Source organism: Taeniopygia guttata, chromosome 3 (assembly GCF_048771995.1).
Source record: "Taeniopygia guttata chromosome 3, bTaeGut7.mat, whole genome shotgun sequence".
Lineage (NCBI taxonomy): Eukaryota > Metazoa > Chordata > Aves > Passeriformes > Estrildidae > Taeniopygia > Taeniopygia guttata.
The window spans coordinates 104,543,724-104,566,036 of NC_133027.1; the positions used below are offsets into that span (position 1 = coordinate 104,543,724).

General features: G+C 37.2%; 1 protein-coding gene across 5 annotated transcripts in view; it reads right to left on the reverse strand.

Moving 5' to 3' along the window:
* USH2A (usherin) overlaps positions 1-22,313 on the reverse strand; it is a 373,664-nt gene that overhangs the window by 88,708 nt on the left and 262,643 nt on the right. For all 5 annotated transcript variants that reach the window (XM_072927553.1, XM_030269121.4, XM_030269120.4 and 2 more), the window contains 5 exons: positions 21,020-21,222; positions 19,104-19,216; positions 12,648-12,846; positions 4,387-4,555; positions 1,200-1,421 (listed from right to left, as the gene is read on the reverse strand). In XM_072927553.1, coding sequence (XP_072783654.1) covers positions 1,200-1,421; positions 4,387-4,555; positions 12,648-12,846; positions 19,104-19,216; positions 21,020-21,222 — 906 coding nt within the window. The remainder of the gene's footprint in view (positions 1-1,199; positions 1,422-4,386; positions 4,556-12,647; positions 12,847-19,103; positions 19,217-21,019; positions 21,223-22,313) is intronic.

Here is a 22,313-nt window from a genome sequence, read left to right on the forward strand (position 1 = left end):
GCAAGAGGGCCTTGCTCAAAGCTGGTATTGAGAGCATGGATGCTGTAGATCAAGCACAATTAGGGATCACAATGAGGGGGGCTAAAATCATGCAAGCAGTGCTGCTCACAGCTCACGCCATGAGTCGCCAGTGGAAGGGAAGGATAGCATGGAAACCACACAAACCATGGTAATACTCATCTGATTAGCTCATCCTGACAGTCAGCACCCCTCAAGGGTGCTCCTAATACCAGAGCCACTGAAGGATCCAGGGAATACAAAAAGTTAATGGAGACAGAGCTTATTTTAAGAGTTCAACCTTCAGATCCAGATTCTTAGTTATATATTAAGATTCTTAGCTGCATAAATAAACAAGAGGCTCGAACTGGCTCACACCATAACTCATCTTTGTACACCAACCATAGCTGGGTACTAAACCTTCATTATTTCTGTGTTTTTAAATCAGGCTCCCTTTTAACACCACCATAGTTTCTGAAGTCTTTTTGTCAGGCTGAGAAAGCCTAAGGCTGCTGGGATATAATTTGTCTAATAACTGTGGAAAGAAAAGACACATGAAAGTATCTGAATAGATTTTCTAATAATACCTCCAATGTCTGTCCTCAGATAGTCACCAAGCGTTTGATAAGGAAGTAGGATTCGGATTGTATCTCTGAATGATGAAGTAATTTCCTACAATTTCCAAGAAATTAATGGGATACACCAGGTGAGCCAGTGAGTAGTGCTGGGGATTAAATTTTTGTTAATTTTAAACTAAAGCAGGTTTAGGCCCATGTGAGGGATGAACACAAGAGAGTGACATAGACCACCAAGCAGACACCATTGCAATCTTCAGTTTCAGGTGACTAACCCCACATTTCTAGAGCACATGGAAAATCCCTGCACTGGGATGCATGGTGGCACAAGGTGGTCCCCACCTCACAGAGGGGACCAGTCCTGTTTGCTGAGTTGCACAAAGAAAGATCATTCACTCCTTTTGAATTGTGTGGTTTCTTCAACCCCTGCAGCTTTTCCACAAAGGCAAAGAAGGGTACTGCAAGCTCAGCATTTTGTAGTATAGCAAAATAGGTGACTAAAGTGCAAAAATATTTTAACAAATTGGCACACACACTTTAAACCTGAGTGTGTCACTTCTGAATGGTTGGTGTCACAAGAGATTTAGAAAGATTAAGATCCTTTTTTCTTGAGGACTTATCACTTACCTGTGAGAGGTCTGTATGCAGTCCCCTCCTTTTCATCACCACAACAGACTGAGTCCATGCTTATGACCCTTCCACCACAGCACTGCTGGTTGAAACTGTCATGCAGGGTTCCACCACAGCAGATTTGATTGCCTGATGTGGAGTAAGGCATTCCCTGGCAGCAGGAATCACCAATTCCAACTGAAACTCTGTTTTCCTCTTCATTAGGGCAGCATACTTCTCCTGTCAATATAAGAATAGAATTAAAGATTTTATCCATTTATAGCCCTTGAAATTCCTGAGAGGCTTTCATTAGATGGCAACAAATCTGGATTCACATAGTTTCATGTACAGAACTTTCCATGTGAAAGCACAGAATCACTCGGTGCTTTAGAATGCTATAAAAGTATTATATTAATTCATAATAATGATTAAAGAAATGTGCATTCATTAATTCAGGTCAAGACTCTGTAAGAGATCAAAAGACAAGCATGACAGAGACAAAGCTGAGAAGAGCAATGAAAATAATATCTGTGCATATGACAATTCTAGAGCTAAAAGCTGTTTGCACTTGCAGCTGCACAGTAGAGAGCACATTCTTGCTGTTTTTAACAGAACTATCTGGCTACTTTTTCTTTGCAAAAATTTTCTTGTCTCCTTCAAAATAATTCCAAACTTGTCTTGATGAATCAATTCACAATGCTGAAAGCATTTTTCATGTTTGAGTGTCGCTCAGGACTTCATCTCACAGAGAATATAAGGATTAAACTCACTTTAAAAATTAAATACCACCATCACAATTGGTGGACTTGGCTGTTACTTAAGCAAAATCATCAGCTTTTGCAAGAAAAGACCTTAGGATAAGACTGTCAATGAGACTGACACTGTAATGGTGGGGTGGGTGGAATAAGCTGTGGGCTATGAACAAAGTACATACTGTTAAAAAGGATACAAAAATGTTGATAAATGGTAATAATTTTCATTCACTAGTGAGTGCACTTGAGCTGATCCAATGTTCCAATATTTTTTTATTATTTTTCTGTGTTGCAATCTTTCTGTGGCTCAAATGTCATTTGGAAGGAGGTATGGTTTTGTTTTGCTATTGAAGATGGGTAGTAGAGTTGATTAAAGTATTTTGATTCCTGAATCAAAATACTGAATCAAAATACTGAATCAAATAAATGTGTTTGGACTTTTAAAACTCATCCTTCTCACTTAAATAAACATGTCAAGTTATTTTCTTATGAAAGGTTTGGAATTAGAGACAGAGAGCTCCAAACTCAGTGCAGCTTTTGTCATAAATAAACATGTGCTGAGATTGTAACAGATGAGGGAGAACATGATTTAGTGTTCTTAGATGATAGTGTTTTCCTTTCTCCCCAGATTCCTTGCCAAAGAGGTGTGTGGGTGGTAGTAGCATTATTTGTTCTGTCTCTCATCTTAGTTCTGGGATGGATGTTTGCACTAGTATTTCAGAAACTGAGATTCTGCCTTCCTAATTTGTAATCTTCATGCCTCTAGCCCAGTATGCTTCAGCACATCCCAAGCTATTGAGCTGGCCAAACAACATCTGGGAAATATGTATGCTTAGAGAGTTTCCTGTATAAATAACTTAATCAAATAAAGTCAATAATAACCAAAAAAGAAGATGAGAACAAATTTTTAGAATACAATAGATACGATCCATCTAGGTACTTCATCATATTTTCCTGCATTTCTCGGAAGCTAATTTAGTTGCTACACAGAGAAAGTATTAAAACACAGACTGTAGCTTACATCTATTGGAAATAAAACTGTTTTTTTAAAGAACTATTAGATATAAGACACAAAGGATCAGTAACCTTCTCATTAACCTCTCAAAATGGGTTCCATTCCAAGCTAGGCTTGAAAATGTTCTCCCTCTGAAAACTACTATGCAGTCTTACCAGTTAATTGTTATCCTTATCAAAGAATGACCCACATTAACATTTATCTTGAGCTTATTAGCATATTTATAAAAATAAAAAAGAAAAAAGTGACCAACAGTATTCATGTTGCTGCCCTTTAGAACATAGAAAAATAATGCAGCAAGTATACTTAGGAAAAAAATTGTTTAAAATCATATTCAAACATTCACTGTTTCATGCTTGTGGACTGCTGACTGAACAAGAATTACTTTCAGACATAAGACATTTTGTTCCACTGTGCTTTTCTTTCTTGATGTAAACAACATTAAGCTAGTTAACACAGACCACTGGATGGGGACAGAGGTCACAGTATAATCTCTCCATTTCAGTACACTGAGATTAATGAGGTCAGCAAAATACACTTCTCTGGTTCTTCCATGTGATAGCACTTTTCTGATGACATCATGGAAGGCCTTCTAATATTGTGATATATTAATTACTTTTCAAAAGATCAGAACTTGGGATGTGCTAAACATGTTGGCAAAATGTCAAGCATTTCTGAGCCTACAGAATGTGTGCCAGCTCGTGAGTAATGGAAGCATTTTAGCTCCTGACCTGACAATTTCCTACAAAGAGTTATACACTGGCCCCATGAAAGGGATCTCTTCTCCCCTTTTTCTCCCTTTCCTGTCAACAGTGACCCACCAACAAACTGGAAAACCAAACTCTGGACAGTAACACAGAAGCCCAGTTTTGGCAAACTTCCCAATCCTCTCAGAGAATAAGAAAAAGGATAAATTACCATCAAAGTTGATGCATGTGGGAGGTATACTTTGATCAGTAACATTAGTAGAAACAAAGACTAGACAATGTAAAAACAAGTAGAAGTGATGTCATCCAGAATATCAACACCAAAGGCTAACAGTTGGTCCACAACAGAAATGGCTATGGAAAATCATGTGGGGTCAAGTCAAGCAGAGAACAAAACTTCACAGCTAAATTGCCTGACGGTGTTCCTATTAAGCAGAACTGCTCTCCCCATTATGCAGCACTTACTGCAATTAAGTATAGTTTGGCATAAATTAGTTCTCCAGGAGATGACCCAATCATCAGGTTTCATCAATTAAGCCTTTCTCGTATAAACAGAGTATACCATGTTTAGAAGGTAGAGTGCAATTTTCTTTGCAATGAGCACAAGTCTCGAAGACATCTATATATCTTGATAAATCTCACATTTATTGTTTTCATTCTCCTTGGTGTAACAAATACATCAACTTTGTTGGTTTTTTTCATTCAAGTGGTGGAAAGGAGTTGTCTCTTACCTACTAAAATTCTGGTGTAATAACCACCACAGCACTGATGTTTCGGTTGCACAGCATGTATCTGCCCACCACAGCAAACCCCTGGTGAATTAAGAATAAATGGAATGTACTTGTCCTCACAGCATTGGAAGCCAGGTTTATTGTTGTGCAGAATCCCATTACAACATACCTAGAAGTAATAAAAAAAAAAAAAAGAAGAAGAAGAAGGAAAAAAAAAGAGAAGATCCGTAACAAGGCAGTATCTGCTAAACAGAACATAATGTGTTGTCTGGCAAAACAACGTATATGAAAATATGTATCCTAGTGCAGACACTAATAGGACTGAAGTCAAATAAAATGTAACTTGGCTAAAATTCTGTGCCCTCCAGCATTATCAGACTTCAATAAACTACTGTGTATCTGACAGGATGCTGCTATTCTGTGGCCTTCAACCATACTGCACCTTAATAAGATAGTCCATTATATGAATCATCTTTGTATGCCTTGCAGGCTGTTTGAGTCTCTCAGTGTGGAGTAGATTGCAATGTGGATTTAGTGGATTTAGTCTATCATCACCTGACCCTTTTTTTTTTCTTTCCAATTCTTGTTTGTTTGTTTGTTTTTCATTTATGATGAAACCCTTACAACTGAAAAACAGTATTTCCCAACATGAGCTTTTGGGTTTTCTTTCACATAAAATCAAGTGGAATTATCTTCCCATAGCACACGAACACTTAATTATGACCAAAGTTCTTCAGACAATGTGATCTCAAGAAAATAGTATTTATATAAGGATTTTTCTTTTAGAATAAAATTTATATGGAAATGAATTTTGAACAGGCCTTTTAACTGTGGACTTCTTTCTAGGTGCTCTCGAGAAAATTATATGCTTGAACAATCAAATATTTATTTGTACACTTACTCCTGTGTCAGTGGAGTGGCACACTGAATACCCAGCAAATCATACAGCACAGTCATTAGAATAACCATCAAAATGGTAAACTTGGAACCTACAGCCAGTGCAACTTATATCAACTTCTTCCAGCTAGACATGAAATGGAGTTGCCAGGAGAGCAGAGATGTTATAGCAGAGCTCCTCCTTTGTTTTTTTTTCTAAATGGACCTCTTCCACTACTGACTTTTACCATGTCCCAAATCAGGGTTAGCTTAGCAAGAAAGAAAGAAAATGTTCTTCTGAAGGATCTTTTGTTCACCTAGGTACTTTAACTTGAGAAAAAACTTATAAAATACATAATAATAAGCTCAGGGCATCTCTTTTGTATTATAATTATAATGCTAATAAAAATATATTAAAAAATATTTGTTTTCTAATGTTGTAAACTCTATTTGACTTCAGAAAGATGATGCTTTGTTTTGTTCACTTTTGAATGGCCATTATTCCATGACTCTTGGGAGTATTAGTTACAATTTACAATACATAAACAATAGGTAACCCACAATTAACATCCTAAACAATAGGTAACCCACAATAAGCATCAGGAGGTCCCTGTTTCCTCATTATATTTTTAGATTTCATAACTATATGCTTTGGATTGTGACACTGTTTTCTGCTTTTCCAATGCACTTTTTCCTTCAGCATCTATTTTAGACTACCAATGTAGCTGAATTTCATCATTTTCAGGAATTTTGGATCTCAGAAGGCACTATTATATTATTTTGCTGTTCACTTTGTTACTGGTAATATAACCCAATCCATGAATTTAATTAACCTATTGTTCTTTCTTCCAGATCATTAGCTAAGATGTCAAATAAAATTCTGCTTTACAACTCTTCTCTGCTTCCTAGCTTTTGGATATTTTGCAGTGACTGGCATGCACTCCAGGATGAGTTTTTCTTCATTTACAATTGGCTCCAAAGAAATCTAAAAGTTTACCTGGTCACTCTGTGTTCCAAGTGGCTTAAAAGCATTCTTAAAAATACAAACCCAAGGCCTGTTGGGCCATTTTGCTCAGAATAGGTCACCTTTAGCAACAGTTCTCAACATTTATAAAAATGCCCTTCGTCTTGTCCATTTTACTGCAACCTGAGCTTGAGATAGCAGTCAGAAGTTCTGTACCTGCCTGAGTGAAAGGAGGCCAAACATACATTCCTTGGGCATTCTAGGTCCCAATTTATACCCCTTGGGATTGTCTGGTATCTCCGGCCCAATACCACCTCTTCTTTTCATGGATTTAATTTGTCATCCCCTTTTAAATTCTTTTTACTGATGGCCATCACTCAAATTTCACCTGAACACAGTCTTTCCACCTTTCAGATAAAGAAAGGTGCACATCTTTGGCTTTATCCAGGCTCAAATGTTTGAGCAGCCATTTTACTTTCCATGAGATGCTTCCAGTTTTAAGAAATGCCACTTGCCTTTTGAATCCTCCGTAGAAAGGGCTGCTCTGCATATTTCATACCGACACTGGGAGGGCCATTTTAGTACTGACTCTGTAGCATTCAGTTTGAAACACTGTTTGTAAGATTTCCTTAATATTATTATTGGTGTCTCTCCTTTTCCTCCTCAATTCCTGCACAAAATCCCCAGCTGCACATCCAGATGTGTTACAGAAGTTTCAGCAGCTACTTTCTCTTGTTAAAAATACATAAGATCCTCAGTATTTCTCAACAATCTATGCAGAGTTTCCAAAGAGGGGCCCAGTCAGTTCTAGAACACATTCAGATTCTCATCTGGCATTACCAACCAAAAGTTGGTGCTTTTATTATGTAGTTTCATAACATCCTCTGCAGTCAGCTGTAAATTGTTAAAGAACACTTTTTTGGCAGTCTTCTAGATAGTTTCTATCTGCATCAATAGGCAACCCAAGGATTCTGCATTATGAATCCATAAAAAATCCCAAAACCATTTGAGTAATACCAAAATTGCATCATAGAAAAAGAAGAAAAGCAGATGGATTGAAAGTTACAGTGGCAAAAGGTTATTATGAGCTCACCCTCTTACATCTAAATGTGACAGCCCCAACTGGGCGGTGTTATCCTGTACATGGAAGCAGAAGCCCTGGAGTGAACAAATACAGTGCTGCCAGCATTTTAGACAGGTTGGAGATCTCACCCTTGTAAAGAGAGTTGAATGCTCAACATACCCCTTGTAACCAGATTTTTACTATCCACGGAATGATACAAGATGTTCATCCTTAGCTGTCACGGGAGCCCTTAAAAATATCAGTAACTTCACAAAGTAACTCACAAATCAATCCTGTCATTCTCTTCCCACTCAAGCACAGAGAGGGACCATGATGCAGGAGCACAGGGACTGGGAAGGGTTGGGCACAAAGGAAGGCTTATTATGATGCCTGAGAAAGGCCCAGTCAGCCATGACACTAGCACAGAGTACTAGATATCAAATCTGGCAGGCAGGATTACACAGTATTGTAACAATTTTTAAAAATACTCCATACTTATCTAAGTAACTCTCTTTTAATTACAATTGTGTCATCTCTGATCCCTCTGCTTGCTGAAGATTTTGCTGAAGGATATTATCTGGCCTTATGGACACATGCCAGTTGAGCTAAGCCTGATTTACTCAAATAAACAGATGTGCTAGGCAGCCATGTTTATCCTTCTTGTCAAACGCTTGCTGCCAGGGCCACTTTGTGAAATAGCAATTCACAAAACACTCCCAGGAATTCCTATTAGCTACAGGAGTTCATTAAAAATTTCTGCCTGTGGAGCAAACACCAGAGTAATGATTGACCCATCATGTTCTCATGTGAGAGAGAATATTTTAAATTAGCAAGGCTCATTTTTTTTTACTTAAATTATCTCTGAATCTATAAAGACACCCTTTTTAGCTAAGTATACTCACTCATACATTTCTTTTCTCAAACTGTTGTTCTCTTTTGGTAATTGATACAGACTTAGATCTAAAATCCATGAGCAGAAATTATAGTTATTCTCTTACAAATCACTATGTATTATCTTCCTAAAATGAATTTCATTTCCTGTCTTTCAGGTGTGTCACAACAAGAAGTGTAATATTTTTAAAGGTTCTCTATGCCTGAAAAAACTTGAAAAGAATTTGCACAATATTGCTAACATTAATAGTAAATTTTGCATAAATATTGATGGGATACCTTTCACCAGTATCAAGATGTGTTACTTTTCACTGCTGACAGCTTTTGAACCTGGCTATCAAGCCACTGTTTCACTCCTCCTGTCCTTAAAAAAGAGTCCTGCTGGTGTTTTTAATAAATAGCACATTAATTACAATAGTAAAGGTGTAAGCCTGTACTTCCTATTAATGTCAGTTTTATTTGATTAGTTCATTAACTGCAGATTTATACAGCTTGTTGCACCTGAAAATAAAAAGTGCTAAAGCTGTATTAACACCTTCAGTTGGGTCCCTTTTAACCACTGGTGTTCAGACTCACAATGAAAAGAAAACAGAAATCATTAGCCTTTATGCCACTCCTTTAATTACATTTTTTTGTACCTGTCTCCTTATTTTCAGAGTTCACCTCAGGATGTCAGTAAAAACAGATGCAGAGTTTGGTACCTCCATGGATAATACAGGAATGCTTTTCCTATTGATACTGAGATTATGCTGCCTGATGGGTGAAACTCAGGCACACTCCCTTGTTAATTGAAGTATCTCTGCAAACCTCATGGTCATGAGACTTCACATAAGGGTAGAATTCTGGATCACATCTTACTGAAAACAGCTAGAGAAAGACTGACAATTCTGACAACTTGGGAATACTCAAGCAGCAGTTTGTCACTGTAAAAGGTCCACAGGACATAGGAATCCTCCTGGCAGCAGACAAAATTCAATATCAGAGTGTATTTTCAGTTCTTCTGCAAAAATACACACACCCACAAATATTTCCAAATTTTTTCTGTGTTCAAAGAATAAATCCATGCAAGTCTGATTAAACACCAGAGTAAGGATACTAGGAACAACGTGTTAGCTTTAGTTAAAATAAGGAAGAATCCTAACATTGAAGCAGAAAACTGGATAACAACTAGAAAAAAGAAATAGGGATCTGATGCAAAGAATTTTTAGGATGAGATGAAATGTTTGGTCTTCACTGGGCTTAATATCAGTGCCTGTGCCCATGAATGTACATGTACACATGTCCCTTGTAGTGAAAAGGCCACTTGCCCTTTCAGAGATTCCCCAGATGGCTCGGAGCAAGTTGGTTTATTTGCAGACCACAGTGTTGAGCAGAGGCTCTAGCCTGGATCCCAAGTGCAGAACACACACAGCAGTGCAGCCTGCCAGCCAGGCTGCTTCCCACTGCCTTTCTCACAGAGCTGCACCTCTTGGCTGGTCCCAGCTCAGCCAGTGTTGGATGAAGAGCCCCTGCATCCCACTCTGCTGCACACTGACAATACACCCTGGTATTTCTTTTACTGGAGTGGATTAAATTTTGGAGATCTCTTATGTAGCTGAATCATAACAAATCCCTCTTTTTCTGTAGTGCCTTACAATAGCAAGCTGATGATGCCAAATGTAATCCATAAATCCGTAAGGAGAGATTAATAAATAAGCATAGATATATCTTGAAATAATTTTATATAATAGGCCTGGTTTTCCATCACTTTATACTCATTAATTTAAGACAATTGTAAGAGGGAAATTAGATCCAGATTTTGTCTTGTAAACAAGGTGCAATAAGTGACTCAAAGCAAAAGTGAGAACTCCACAACCTATTTGTCTATTTATATACAACTATCTACTTTTGCTGACCAGTCTATCATCAAAAAACTTGTTTCTTATTCTGGATCTGAATATTACTAAAGCTGCTCACAATTTAATTCTCAGTAGCATCTCTTCACATTTGACAGTACAATCAATATATGGTGAATAGTTCAGGTTGGATGGGACTTTGAGCAACCTGGTCTAGTGGAAGGTGGGCCTGCCCATGGCAGGGGGTTGGAATGAAATGGCCTTTAAAGTCCCTTCCAACGCAAACCATTCTGTGCTTCTATGAAGTGCAGCTGGCACTGGGATAAAAGGCTTTTGGAACAAGCACACACTGGTCAGCGCTGCCTTTCACTTCTGTCCAGCAGACTGTCAAATCCAAGGACCACAAACACCAGCACAGAGCCTGACTGTGAATTCTATAAAAATGTGAGAGGCTGCCACTGTCTTATGTTGTCCCTGTCACAGACTCAAGTTTAAAAAGCACAAAAGGCACTAAGAGCTCTGTAGATGTCTCTTACAGACATTTTGGGTGGCTAGTGTGGATATGTGTAGCAAACCAGACAAAGCACTGGGAAGGGAATTTTAATAAACTCACCCACAAAAATTACTCAGTGGCATTTTATGCATGAGCGCTTCAGTTTCCTGTGGACTTTCCAGTCATTTATTATATATCCATTACTTAACAAATAGCACCCTCTCCTAACCACAGTCTTGGAGAATACAGAGAGACCATTAGAACAATATAATGTAAAATTACTTAGAAAAAATTAGAAAGCCAGGAAGCTATAAAAATAAATGAACACTCTCCAAGCTCAAAGTTACCGTAAATGTATGAAGACTGAAAAAATAAAAATGAAGACGAAAACTTCTAAAACTATTTTAATACAATTTTAATTCATGCACATGCAAGAGGTAGTAAAAGTCTACCATGCCCAAAACCTGAAATAAATAATTTTACCTTTTAGAAAAAAGGGCTGCCCATAATTCTCTTGCAAGATTTCAGAAATACTTATATTTAATATAGTAGTGCTTTCAAGGGAATTCAAAAGCTTAAGCCATGTTGGCTGGAATAATTTATATTTTGATTTGAACCCCTCAAATAACTCAGTCCCTTAATTACTGTCTTGTCTGACAGGGAATCTTGTGAATACATATTGTTTGCTTTAGTCACAGAACATGTGATGATGTCTTTGACAAATAGAGACACTATTTCATGACATTAAATCTTACTTTCAAACTAAGAGTTTTTTACCTCATTTGTCAATAAAAACCATTACAGACTCCTGCTATGCTATTGATCCTACTCCTAAACAGGAACTTATATGAAGATTAACCTGAAAATAGCCATAATTTAGAAATGTCTCTGACAAATCACAATAGATTCCATTCAGACTTGCTCATCATTGTCATGTAACAGTTATCCACTTGTAGCTGAATCTAAATAGATTTTGTCTACTGAAGAATCTGATCATTAAGCATTTAGCCAAGGAATAATTTAAGAGGAGTAAGAAAAAAAACCCAGCAAACCATGTTAATAACCACAATTTGCCATGCAGGATTTGAGGAATGATTCCTCACACAGAGATAAACTTTATAGATTTGCTAGTGTTTTTCAAATCCTGCATACACCTAGAAATTTCCTGCCGCCTTGTCGTGGTCAAGTGCAATGACTTTATGCTAAAGGAGCCATATGAACTACCACATGTGTACAGGGGTTGTCTTGTTCCAGGTACAGAATCCACTTTCCCTTGTTAAACTTCGTAAGGTTGGTGGTTGCCCATCTCTCTTAATTTGCTGAGGTCTCTCTGCAGGGCCTCACTGTTGAAAGAGCTGTAGAAAGAGTCAACAGCTCCTCCTAATTGGGTGCCAACTGGCCCAAGGAGGATGCTAAAGAACATCCTGAGATCTACGTATCCACCATGGAATTTGTTGCAATGGGACTGTGTCAATGGACTCAAGAGGTGACACTCCTCAAACTTTATTATCCATGGCTTGTGTGATTTACTTGGGAACTCCTATACAGCCTGAATTCTTGGGATGAACATCTGCACTATACACATGAAGCAAAGCTTTCTGAAGGAAAGAAACTTCGGAAGTTTGATGTTGTGGAGTTAAGTGGTCCTTGTAGTTGGGAAATGAAAGTCCCCATCCAGACCTGCAACATATTTGAAGGGTTTTTGAAACAGATTCTGACTTAGCTTCCTGTGCAGGGATTTCAATTTACATGTGTTAAAATGACTTCTACCCTTAACCAGCATGTTATAAATGAAAACAATTTGGAGATTCACTTCAACACTGCACCAAACCAAAGTGTTAATGAACACATTCATAAATGCTTACCAAAAGGAAAAAATAAGGTCAACAAACAAAGACTTAAAATAGCATAATCACTTGTCATCAGCTGAGTCACGCACAGCTATCCTTGTAATGAGCTCAGATATCCATAGTTGATTTTAAAGAACTTCAAGATATCTATCAGAGCCTTGATTTTAATGTATCAAAAGAAACAGAACACTCCACTTCCTTTTCTCTGATAACTAGAGGTTTGGTGTACACACCTCTTCTTAAAAATATTATTTTTCATTATATAAATAACTTAAGGATATAGAAGTACCTCCAACTCTGGACGATAACACACTTCTCCACAGATATTTTCATTCTTTTTACATTCTAATGAGATGCACATTCCATTACTTCTGCTGCTCCTTGGAGTTTTCAATGAAGTACACTTCTGCCATGCTTTACGTAGGAGTTCATATCCCAGGATAATGCCATTTGGCTGTCCTGGCGATGCCCAGTTGATTTGAAGAGATCTGCAATAAGAAAATCAACTCCTGTTCAACTTTTGGATGTATTTATGCCTCTATAGCTACTTATATTAAATGATCAGCACATAGCAGTTCCTTTTTACACTAGTTCACATGGAGTGAAACATTTTGAAGTTTACAAAATGTTCTTCTGTATAGCAAATTCCACAGATCAAAGGTCTAAAAGTTTCTAAAAAGTGTCAATATGTGGTAATACTCCATGAAAGCTAATTACACACACAATCAAAGTCCTGAAATGTTGCTGTTTAAATGACATCTCATTCCCACTTCTGGAAAGTTATGTGTAATAACTCTCTAGCATTTGACTCTTTTCATTTCATAACTCCTTTCCCTCTGTGCCTTTGCCAGTGCAGTTTACTCACATTGTGCTCAGCCATCACTTAGAACAGGTTTGTCTTAATCTTGCCCTTCCCTTGTTTAAAAAAAAAAAAAAAAAAAGAATGTTGCTTTGAGATGAATTCTTCAGCATAGAATTGAAAATCATTATAGCATCAGTAAGCACTAGTTCCCTTCTGTACTTAAATATTTTCATTGACATTAAATTAAAAGTAAAAGATTGAAGTGTTGATCATGACTAAGACTCAAGACTTCTGACTGACTGTAAAAGAATCCCTGCAGCAGCCTGCAAAGACTGTCTGTAAAACAAAATCCTGTAGCTGATTTCAGCTTTGATATCAGACCATTATCAGTTTAAGGAAGAAAATATCTTAAGGGATATTAAATCATGCTCAGCTGTAGCATGCCTATCACTGCTAAAAATGTGTAGTTATTTCCTTGAAAAACTCACTTAGGGCTATGATAAATCAAGAAAAAAAAAAAAGAGACATTTGAAACAAAAATATAAATTTTCCACTGATATTTCAAATGAATGCTTAATTTCTTGTGTAATCACTGCAGAGTCTTCCATAAGACACAAATTCGTTTCACTGTGACTCTCTGGGTAGAGAAAAGGAGATCCCAATATTACATGCAGATCAAAAGGGGGACTGACAACACTACATAGTTAGGGTCCAAGTACCTCCTTTTAATCTCCATGTCCCAGTTACACAGTCACTGTCAGAATGCCAGTGACATCAGAAATTAGCATTAATTTGAAGTGAAAATGCTACAGTGAAACAGCAGCTGCTGAGATAAACTTTGACACCTTAACAGAATAAAAATAAGTGAACTATTATTTCACTTGCTTGAGGTATAAACAGAGAAATACACACTGCAATAGGGCTTTGCAAACCAGGAATTCCACCTATGGGGGAATAAATTCACAGGTGGCTTGTAGAATTGCCATTATCATTCCAAGGTCTTCACCTGAATCATAGATTTAATTCCATATTCCATCCATTGATATTTTCTATTCTCTGCCTATTCTACCACATACATGTGAACACATAACACAAATGCAGTCATCACATTTAAATAATGTTACGCTTAAAAACAGAAAAGCAGGAAAATACATTGTACAAACTTCAGGAAAAAGCAGTAAAAAGAAAAGGAAAAGAAGGGCAGTACTTTGACCTTTACAGATGCCATTGCAACTCTCTCCTGGTCTTTGCACAGAATAGATCACAGGAGCAAAGGAAGCATTCCCAGTCATATTTTTGAATGACTTGCTTTCTGCAAGTTTCATTCATACCCTCATGAGTATATTTTCAGAGTATTGTGCCAGTTTTTTGCAGTTTTTCAAGTCATATTTCTCTCAAATATAATTTAAAATTAGGCCCAAGAATTAGAACATTTATTTAAACATTTTGCCTTTTCGGCAGAGCGTAGTATGTATTTCCTTCCTTTAAAAAGAAATCACTTTATTATTGTTTGATAGATACACACTTGGGGTGAACGTAGCCTGATATAAAGAAAAACTGCAGCTGAACAAGGAAATGTGTGGAATGGGAATTCACTGACCAGTGCCAACAAGGTAAGGCTCAGTATGACCTTCCAGAAGAGGCTCATAGACAAGCAGACTCTTTCACAATTTTATGGGTCTTTCAGTGATGCCTAAGCCTTCTGATGCTTGCCACCCACAGCAAATCATGGCAACACAGCTCAGCTCAGAAAAGAACAGCAGGGTTTTCATGGTACTGCAGAGGCCTTTTGACATGCCCCATCTGAAGGCTGAGCTGAAAATCTTCTTGAGCAGGTGCAGATTTAATGGGACACGATGGGCGCTTTAGTGTGCAGGCAGCTGTGCCGTGTGTGGTGCATCTGACACAGCTGCAGGAACACGGGGACAGAGCCTGCCTGTCCTCTCCTTCTACCCAGCCACTCCCTGTGGGATCCACTGGAGCTGTGTCTACCCCGGAAAGCGCCCACAGCCTGACCTGCAGAAGCAGACTCACAAATTTTTGGCATAGACAAAAAACATGCAACACCACAGAGGTGGGGTATAATCCTTGTCTGTCCAGAGGACACTCCAAGTGTCTGCCATTTATGGAAGTTCCTATGCTGGAAGAGTCCCACTGCTGCCACTGAGGTGAAAATACTGATGCAGGCAAGGCAGCCTAGCCAGCTTCACATAAACAATCTGCTTCAGACTGCAAGTCCATGAAAGCACTTTCAGGAGATAAAGAACAATTCCAAATTGATCCATGAAAGTGTATTTGCTTTTGTGAAGGAGAGCAAAGTAAAATCATTTGGCTCAAGAATGTAAAGACAATTATTTTTGACATTTTCAGGTAGATTTTTTTTTTTCAATCAATGAAAAATAACAGTATTTTTAAATTTTGATAATGCTTCAGATATATTTTGATAAAAAAGACTTTGGAAATAAACTTCTGGGGTTTCCCAGCTCCAAGTGCCTATAAGGCAGAAAAGGACTCCTGATTTTTCTTTTTTTTTCTCAATACAGTAGGAAAGGTTTAACAGTGACATTTTAAGATATATCAAGGCTTCACTTCAGAGTCATGATAATGAATGTTCCATTAGTCTCATCACATGCAGGAATTAAATTTAAAAAATCAAAGATTTAATGACTTTACTTTTTGGGAGCTGGAATTAGAAAAAAAACCAAACCAAACCAAACAAACAAACAAAAAAAAACCCAAACCCACAAGATTCACCTGACAATCTTAAGATAGGGAACACTGCTATTATGAATGACTAGTGGGTAAAATATATCCCTCATCAGGAGATCACACATACTGAGCAACTGCTGCAGCACTGTTGCACAGGAGTTAAGTACCTGCTGCATGGGGTGTGCAGGGCTGACACAATTAGAGAAGGCAGTATGACACAGTCCAGACACTCTGATAAATGGCATTACATCACTGCTGCTCCTACAAACTTCCTGGAGAAACCTTTCAGTGCTTTGTGTTTCCTATGACGACAGTAGGAATACCAATCAGGTGTCTTCTAGCTCACTAACATTTGCACAGTATGGAAAATCAGATTCCCTGGTCTTTAGTTCCCAATATTCTTTTGCTGAAATCTGCACTGTATTTTCTCACCTTCCATTTGTCCAGGGAGGAGGCCAATTTAAATGCTTTTTAACATGGCACAGCAGTTTGACACTTCATATTTATTTCCTTTAGAACTCATGAGAAAATACCATAATCCCAATAATTTGTTGCTATGTTTTATCCATTTTTTCTTAAAATCTTTTTCAGTAGCATGTTCATTAGAAATAATTCCTCATCCTCATTCACCCAGAAGCAGCAGCAGATACAGTAACCTTGTAAAGTCCCATGATACTGAACACCAAGCCAAAGAATCCACCCAACTTTTCTCCCACGGCCTTATTTTCTTTGAGCTTTCCATTACACCCTGTCCAGGGTTTCTGGTTCCCCCCAAGATACTTAAAGGGCCCTCTCTTCATGAACCTGTGAAGGATTTTCTCTAGATTGCCTAGATTAGGCCATGGTGTTTTTGAACCATCAATCAGGCATGCAACAGAATTGCTGTAACAAATAAAAAGAGAAAGAAGAAGAGTGTTTTAAAGTGGAATTAACTAGTTTCCAACACTACTTTCCATGAGAATTAAATCCACTACCCAAACTTTCAGTCAGTATCCACATGCATTCAGTACTCTGAGAACTTTCTAAACTGTGTGATAAAATACAATACTTGTCTACAGAGTCAAATCCTGAGGTCTTAATTGAAAACAAAACAAACCGAAAGCATATCTGATTTCAGTGGCATTTGCTTCTACCTAAACATGGTCAGTGCAACCTCTCCCCCCAAAAATCCCTAAATGCAGGCAAGAAACACAGCAAAGCGGGACCTGACTTAGGACTCCAAGATTGGGTGCCACACTGTCTTCTATTTGAAATCTGGCATTATAAAATAATTATATCAGGATTGCGACCTTTTGTGCCAAGTTTCAGCCTGAAGCTGAGTTATTAAGGGGTGAAAAAGTAAGGTATTTATAATGGCTCTGGTGGTATAACCTTCATTAGAACAGTGTGGATGGAGCTGCTATCAGGAAGACTTCTAAGTTTGTAAGTGAAATTATAATTTCTGTCATGTAGTACCTTGAGGCAAATTTTAAAACAATTATTTGTGAGCGCTACAAAGACATTATCCTACAGCATTCTCATCAATAATACAGCCCCCCAAACTGATTCAGAAGAGGGGAAAAACGTCATGATTCCAATTAAAGACGATAAACTGCACAGGCTTTATTATATAACAGGTATCCCATGAGCCTATACTCTAGAAAAGCCTTTTTTCGCTCTCTGATGACAGATATGCATTAAAATGTCCTCTTGTCCACACAAACGGGGCTTTTATTTGCCCAAGCTTTTTCTTTTATGTAGGATAAATAAGCAAAATTCATATTCAGCCCAGCAACTGCCAAGGCCGTCAGCTGCAGTGTTTGTCATATTTCAATCAAAGCTGAAGCCAGCCAGTCATTTTTATACTGCACAATCCCTACATACTCGAGGACCAGAATTAATGAATTAGCTATTGATTAAATTCCACTCTAGCAAATCCACCGTGGCAAATAAATGAACTACCCGGGGCACATGTAGGCCACGGCCAGACATGTCCGGGCAATCGATCAGTAGTTAGTATTCTTTTGGGATATAAGAACAGCTGATGATAATATGACATGTAGGAAAAGGCAGTGTAGAAACATAGTCTGTTTCTGGCTGAGCAGATTATAAAGTAGGAAGGCATTTTTGATCCTTTTGCATTCATGTGTTATGACATATTTAGTCTATATATAATAGCAGAAACATGCATACGTGTTTGCAGTACAGACAAGTACAGACAGTACAGACAAAGGCATACATAAGTTAAAGCCAAGGGCAAAAGATGAGATCCTGAATTGGGTTCTTATCATCAAATAAGCTTTGACTGTATCTATATGTGTGACAGAAAAATAGCAAGCTTAATTTCACCCTTATACAGAGAAAAATGCTCAATTCAAGCAAAACATACAAATAGCAAACAGGAAGCAGAAGTCCTTAAGAGACTGGAGGAGCAACTCCATTCTGTTGGCCACTTCTGAAGGCTCAGTTGTTAGATACTAGTTATTTTCAAAAGATCTTATTTTCTTTTGATGAAAGAAACACTGCTAATGAGTATACTCCACCAAAAGGCGAATATCACAGGAACAATAACACAAACACAGGAGGTTAACTGCTTTACTGTTGGTGTAATTCTGAAAAATGGGTTTGCAAGCTGAGTTTTACTTTGTATTTGGAAGATATTAACTCCCAAATAATCATTGTATAAGCTACTATTTGGCTGCTTCTAAAGACTGCAAATTTGATGCTCCCTTTCCAATTGAGAAGTTTGCCCATTCCTGTGGATGTAGAGGATAGGCAGTTTGCAAACAGTGGTTCAAGGAGACATAGATATGCACACCTTTTCAGATAGCTTACTAATTCTTACTGCTGTGATAGGTGACTTTTTTTTTACCAAGAATTATTCTAAGTTTCCATTATCAGCATCGCATTGCTCCCTGAACATTAATCTTCTTCTTCTTAACTGACAGCAGAATGTGATAATTTTCATTCCACTACACTTCTTCTCTTAACTATTTCCACTTATGCCTTATTTATTATCACAGCACAGTGATACCCAAATGGGTATGTACAATCAACCAAGGATGAGACTTCTTTGATTGATCTTTCAGCGAAAAATCTCCAAGACCAAAGATAACAACCACCGAAAACGTTTTCAAAGTGCATACTGAATTCTTTCATGCACATTACTCAATTTTGAGAAGACAGCTTTACTTTCTGGTCCCCGTTCTGGCTACAAATGTCCCTGATACATGAAAGCCACCTATAGCACAGTACCTTGAGCCAATTATGTGAATAATGGGTGCTGACAGCTGCTTTGGCTCATCTTCCACAGTGGTGATCTGGGACCCATTGCTCCTCACGCAGGCATACACCGTGCAGGCTTCAATCTGATGGAGAGGAACATCAGGTTCACATACTCAGCTGCAGAAATTTTTCAGCTCCACTACTTGTTTAGACTTTCTCTTCACCCAAGATATAATTCTTTTCTATTTAAGAGATTCCATACAGCCAGGAAAATACTGCAGCTTTGAGATAAGTATATCTGCCAGAGATATACTGCACTGTATCACCTTTTCCCACACCATTTTCAAAGGAAGGGTACATGCAGCCCTATGGCACTAATTGCTCTTTCTATTAAGTTATCACCAAAAGAGTTGCAGTAAACTTGTTTGTCTGTATGTATATGTAGACCTCAGTACACAACACTGAAAAAAATGTGCTTTCATTTGAGGCCTTGAGTAATGCTTCTATTCATACCATATATTCTGACAAAAAAAAATAATTTTTCCTTGGTGTGTCCTGTTCCTTCATGTATATTTTGTAAATTAAAAGTGAGAAATGCGAATAGAAATTATACAAATTTTTATGAAAACATGCCACAGAAATAAATTTATAATCCTTCAATTCTTGGGATTAAACTAAGAAAAGTGAAATAGGTAGTGAAGGATCATAACATTGCTTCTTTATTGTCAACAAGGAAGTTACTCCAAATAAAAAAAAGCATGAAAATGAAAAATAATGCAGTGAGACTACCAGTGAGATGCACAGGCATCCAAGATACTATTATTTACAGGAAAAGAAGAAAAATAATCAAAAGGAAAAAAAAAATAAAGGCATCTTATTTTGGTTTTACATATCACTTTGATGCAAATATAAATACTAGCACAGCAGAAGAGAAGAATAATTAACATCTCATGCAACAGAAGGTGGCCATGGTAAATTAATATAAAGAGTCTACAAGTGAGGCAGTACACTGAATTTGCATTGTTATTGAGAAAAGACAAATGTGTTTCCAAGTGGCATTCAGAAAGTCATATGTGTATTCATGGATGGAGCTTTGCTGCTTCAGAGGGGCTGGAACATGGAAATCTGTTATAGAGTGTATGTCTGTGATGTTTATTTATGGCATGGAGTAACTGGCTGCAAATTTTCAAAATTGAGTATACATGGTACGACTAAGTTTATCTAATATATAATAATATAAACCAAACCTTCATGAAATATACAGGAATAGTTACAATTAAGTGTCAAAATCCATTTCTTGAAGAGATGACTATAAAGTCAGGATATAAAGATTTATTTTTTTATTATTTTTGTTATTATATTTCTGCCCACAGTATTTTGCCTTTCACTAGATATGTGACTAGTAAGGCAAAGAGAGAGAAAGGGAAAAGCAAAGAAAAAATGTCGCACATATTAAGACCATAGAAAGCACTGCGATAATTTCAGAGATCAGCTCTGCTGCCTCCTCAAAAGGATAAGGAAAAAAAAATTGATAATGGGATGTCAAATGCAACATTATTATTTCACTGTACAGATTTATCATGCATGCCTGATGTTTTTTAAACAATTGCAATTTTCTTTTAATGAGTAGGAGTAGAATCTTTGCATCTTTGTAATATATGTTGGGGCTTTGCTAATGCTGTAGCACAAAGCATTTAGGGGAAAGTAAATGTAGTTTTGACACTTTGAAGAAAGAGATAATGGAAATTTGTGATGAAAAGTGTACACAAACCAAAACATGCTAAAAATAAATGTATTCCTTGTATGGATATGCACACAAGCATCAGTGCAAACACATGTCCATGTGTGTAAAGAAATTTACAAAACTATATTCTTCTTGGCAATCCAAGCAGAATTAAATAATTAAAATCAAAGTATGTCACACAACCCAGAAAATATATTCTAACCTGAATATCATACACAGTGAAGGGAGACAAATCTGCCAAAAGAAAGGATCCTGGCTCGCTCATTCCAGTCTTGTACTGCTGGTTATTTACATAGACAGAGTAGCCTGTGACAACACCATTCGGGTTTGAAGGCGATGTCCAGATGACACGTACAGCTGTACTGTTGATGATGACAACCTCTGGAGGGAACATGCCCTCAGGCTCTAGAAATAAAGGAAGAAACTGAATAAACTCCAGCTGTCTCTGCAAAAGCACTTGTTTAACCAAATGCAGATTAGTATTTAGGTTTAGCAAAGGGTTCACTGCTTATCTGCTTTCCTCTGATGAAGTTATCACAGTCTGTAGTCTTCTGTAAATTGGCTTATTATACTCTCAGTTAGAAATCATGAGAGCTGATGGTAAAATGCTTTATATCAGCAGCACAGTATCAATCATCAGTAGTATGTGGCCAGTGAGATATAGTGATAAATTACTCACACATCTGTACTGCCAACATGCAAATATTATTTTTATGTCTCCCCAATCCTAATTCTTAAAAAAAAAAAAAGAAAAAAGGAAAAAAGAATAGAGCATTTTGCTTTTAAAGTAAAACCTGAGACCAAAATAACTTATGTCTGATGGAACGTGACATTATCAGCCTTATAGATGAAGCAATATGCAATATTGCCATTATGTAAATGGTTTAAAATGTTGATTACTCTAGGTAATAATGTAGTCTAACATTTATTAAAAAAAAAAAAAAAAGAAAAAAACCAACACCTTCCTTAGCGTTAAATTACATAATTATCTAAGCATGTCAGAAATAACTATGCAAAGGCCTATTTTTATAATAAGAAACCATCTTTACCAGTTGAAAAATTGCCCTTACCATCAATTCTATTTTATAAACAAAAGGTGCTGACCTTTGGCTTGAGAAAGGAAATGGAATCCTCCCTTAAAGCGCTTTGCTAATGACCTGGAACACTTGCTTCTGAGGTAATGATATTATAATGTTTATAATGAGACTTTATAAAGCAAAAAGATTAGAAAGACCATTCTAAACACATTTCAGATGCACAATTTTTTTTTATTATTATTTTATCCTCAACCTCCACCCCCAGCTCTGCACTTGCCCACTGGCATAGAAATGACTCATAAAGAATTTTCTTAGAGGCTGAACTTGCACCCAGAGTTTCTAGTGACTCAGGAAAGGCCTTCTGTACATCTGTCATGTCAAGAGCATGTCGCTTCACAGAGCAAATCTTTTAAAAAACCCTTTAATTGTTTCTAAATTCCACCATTTATTGATATGAAC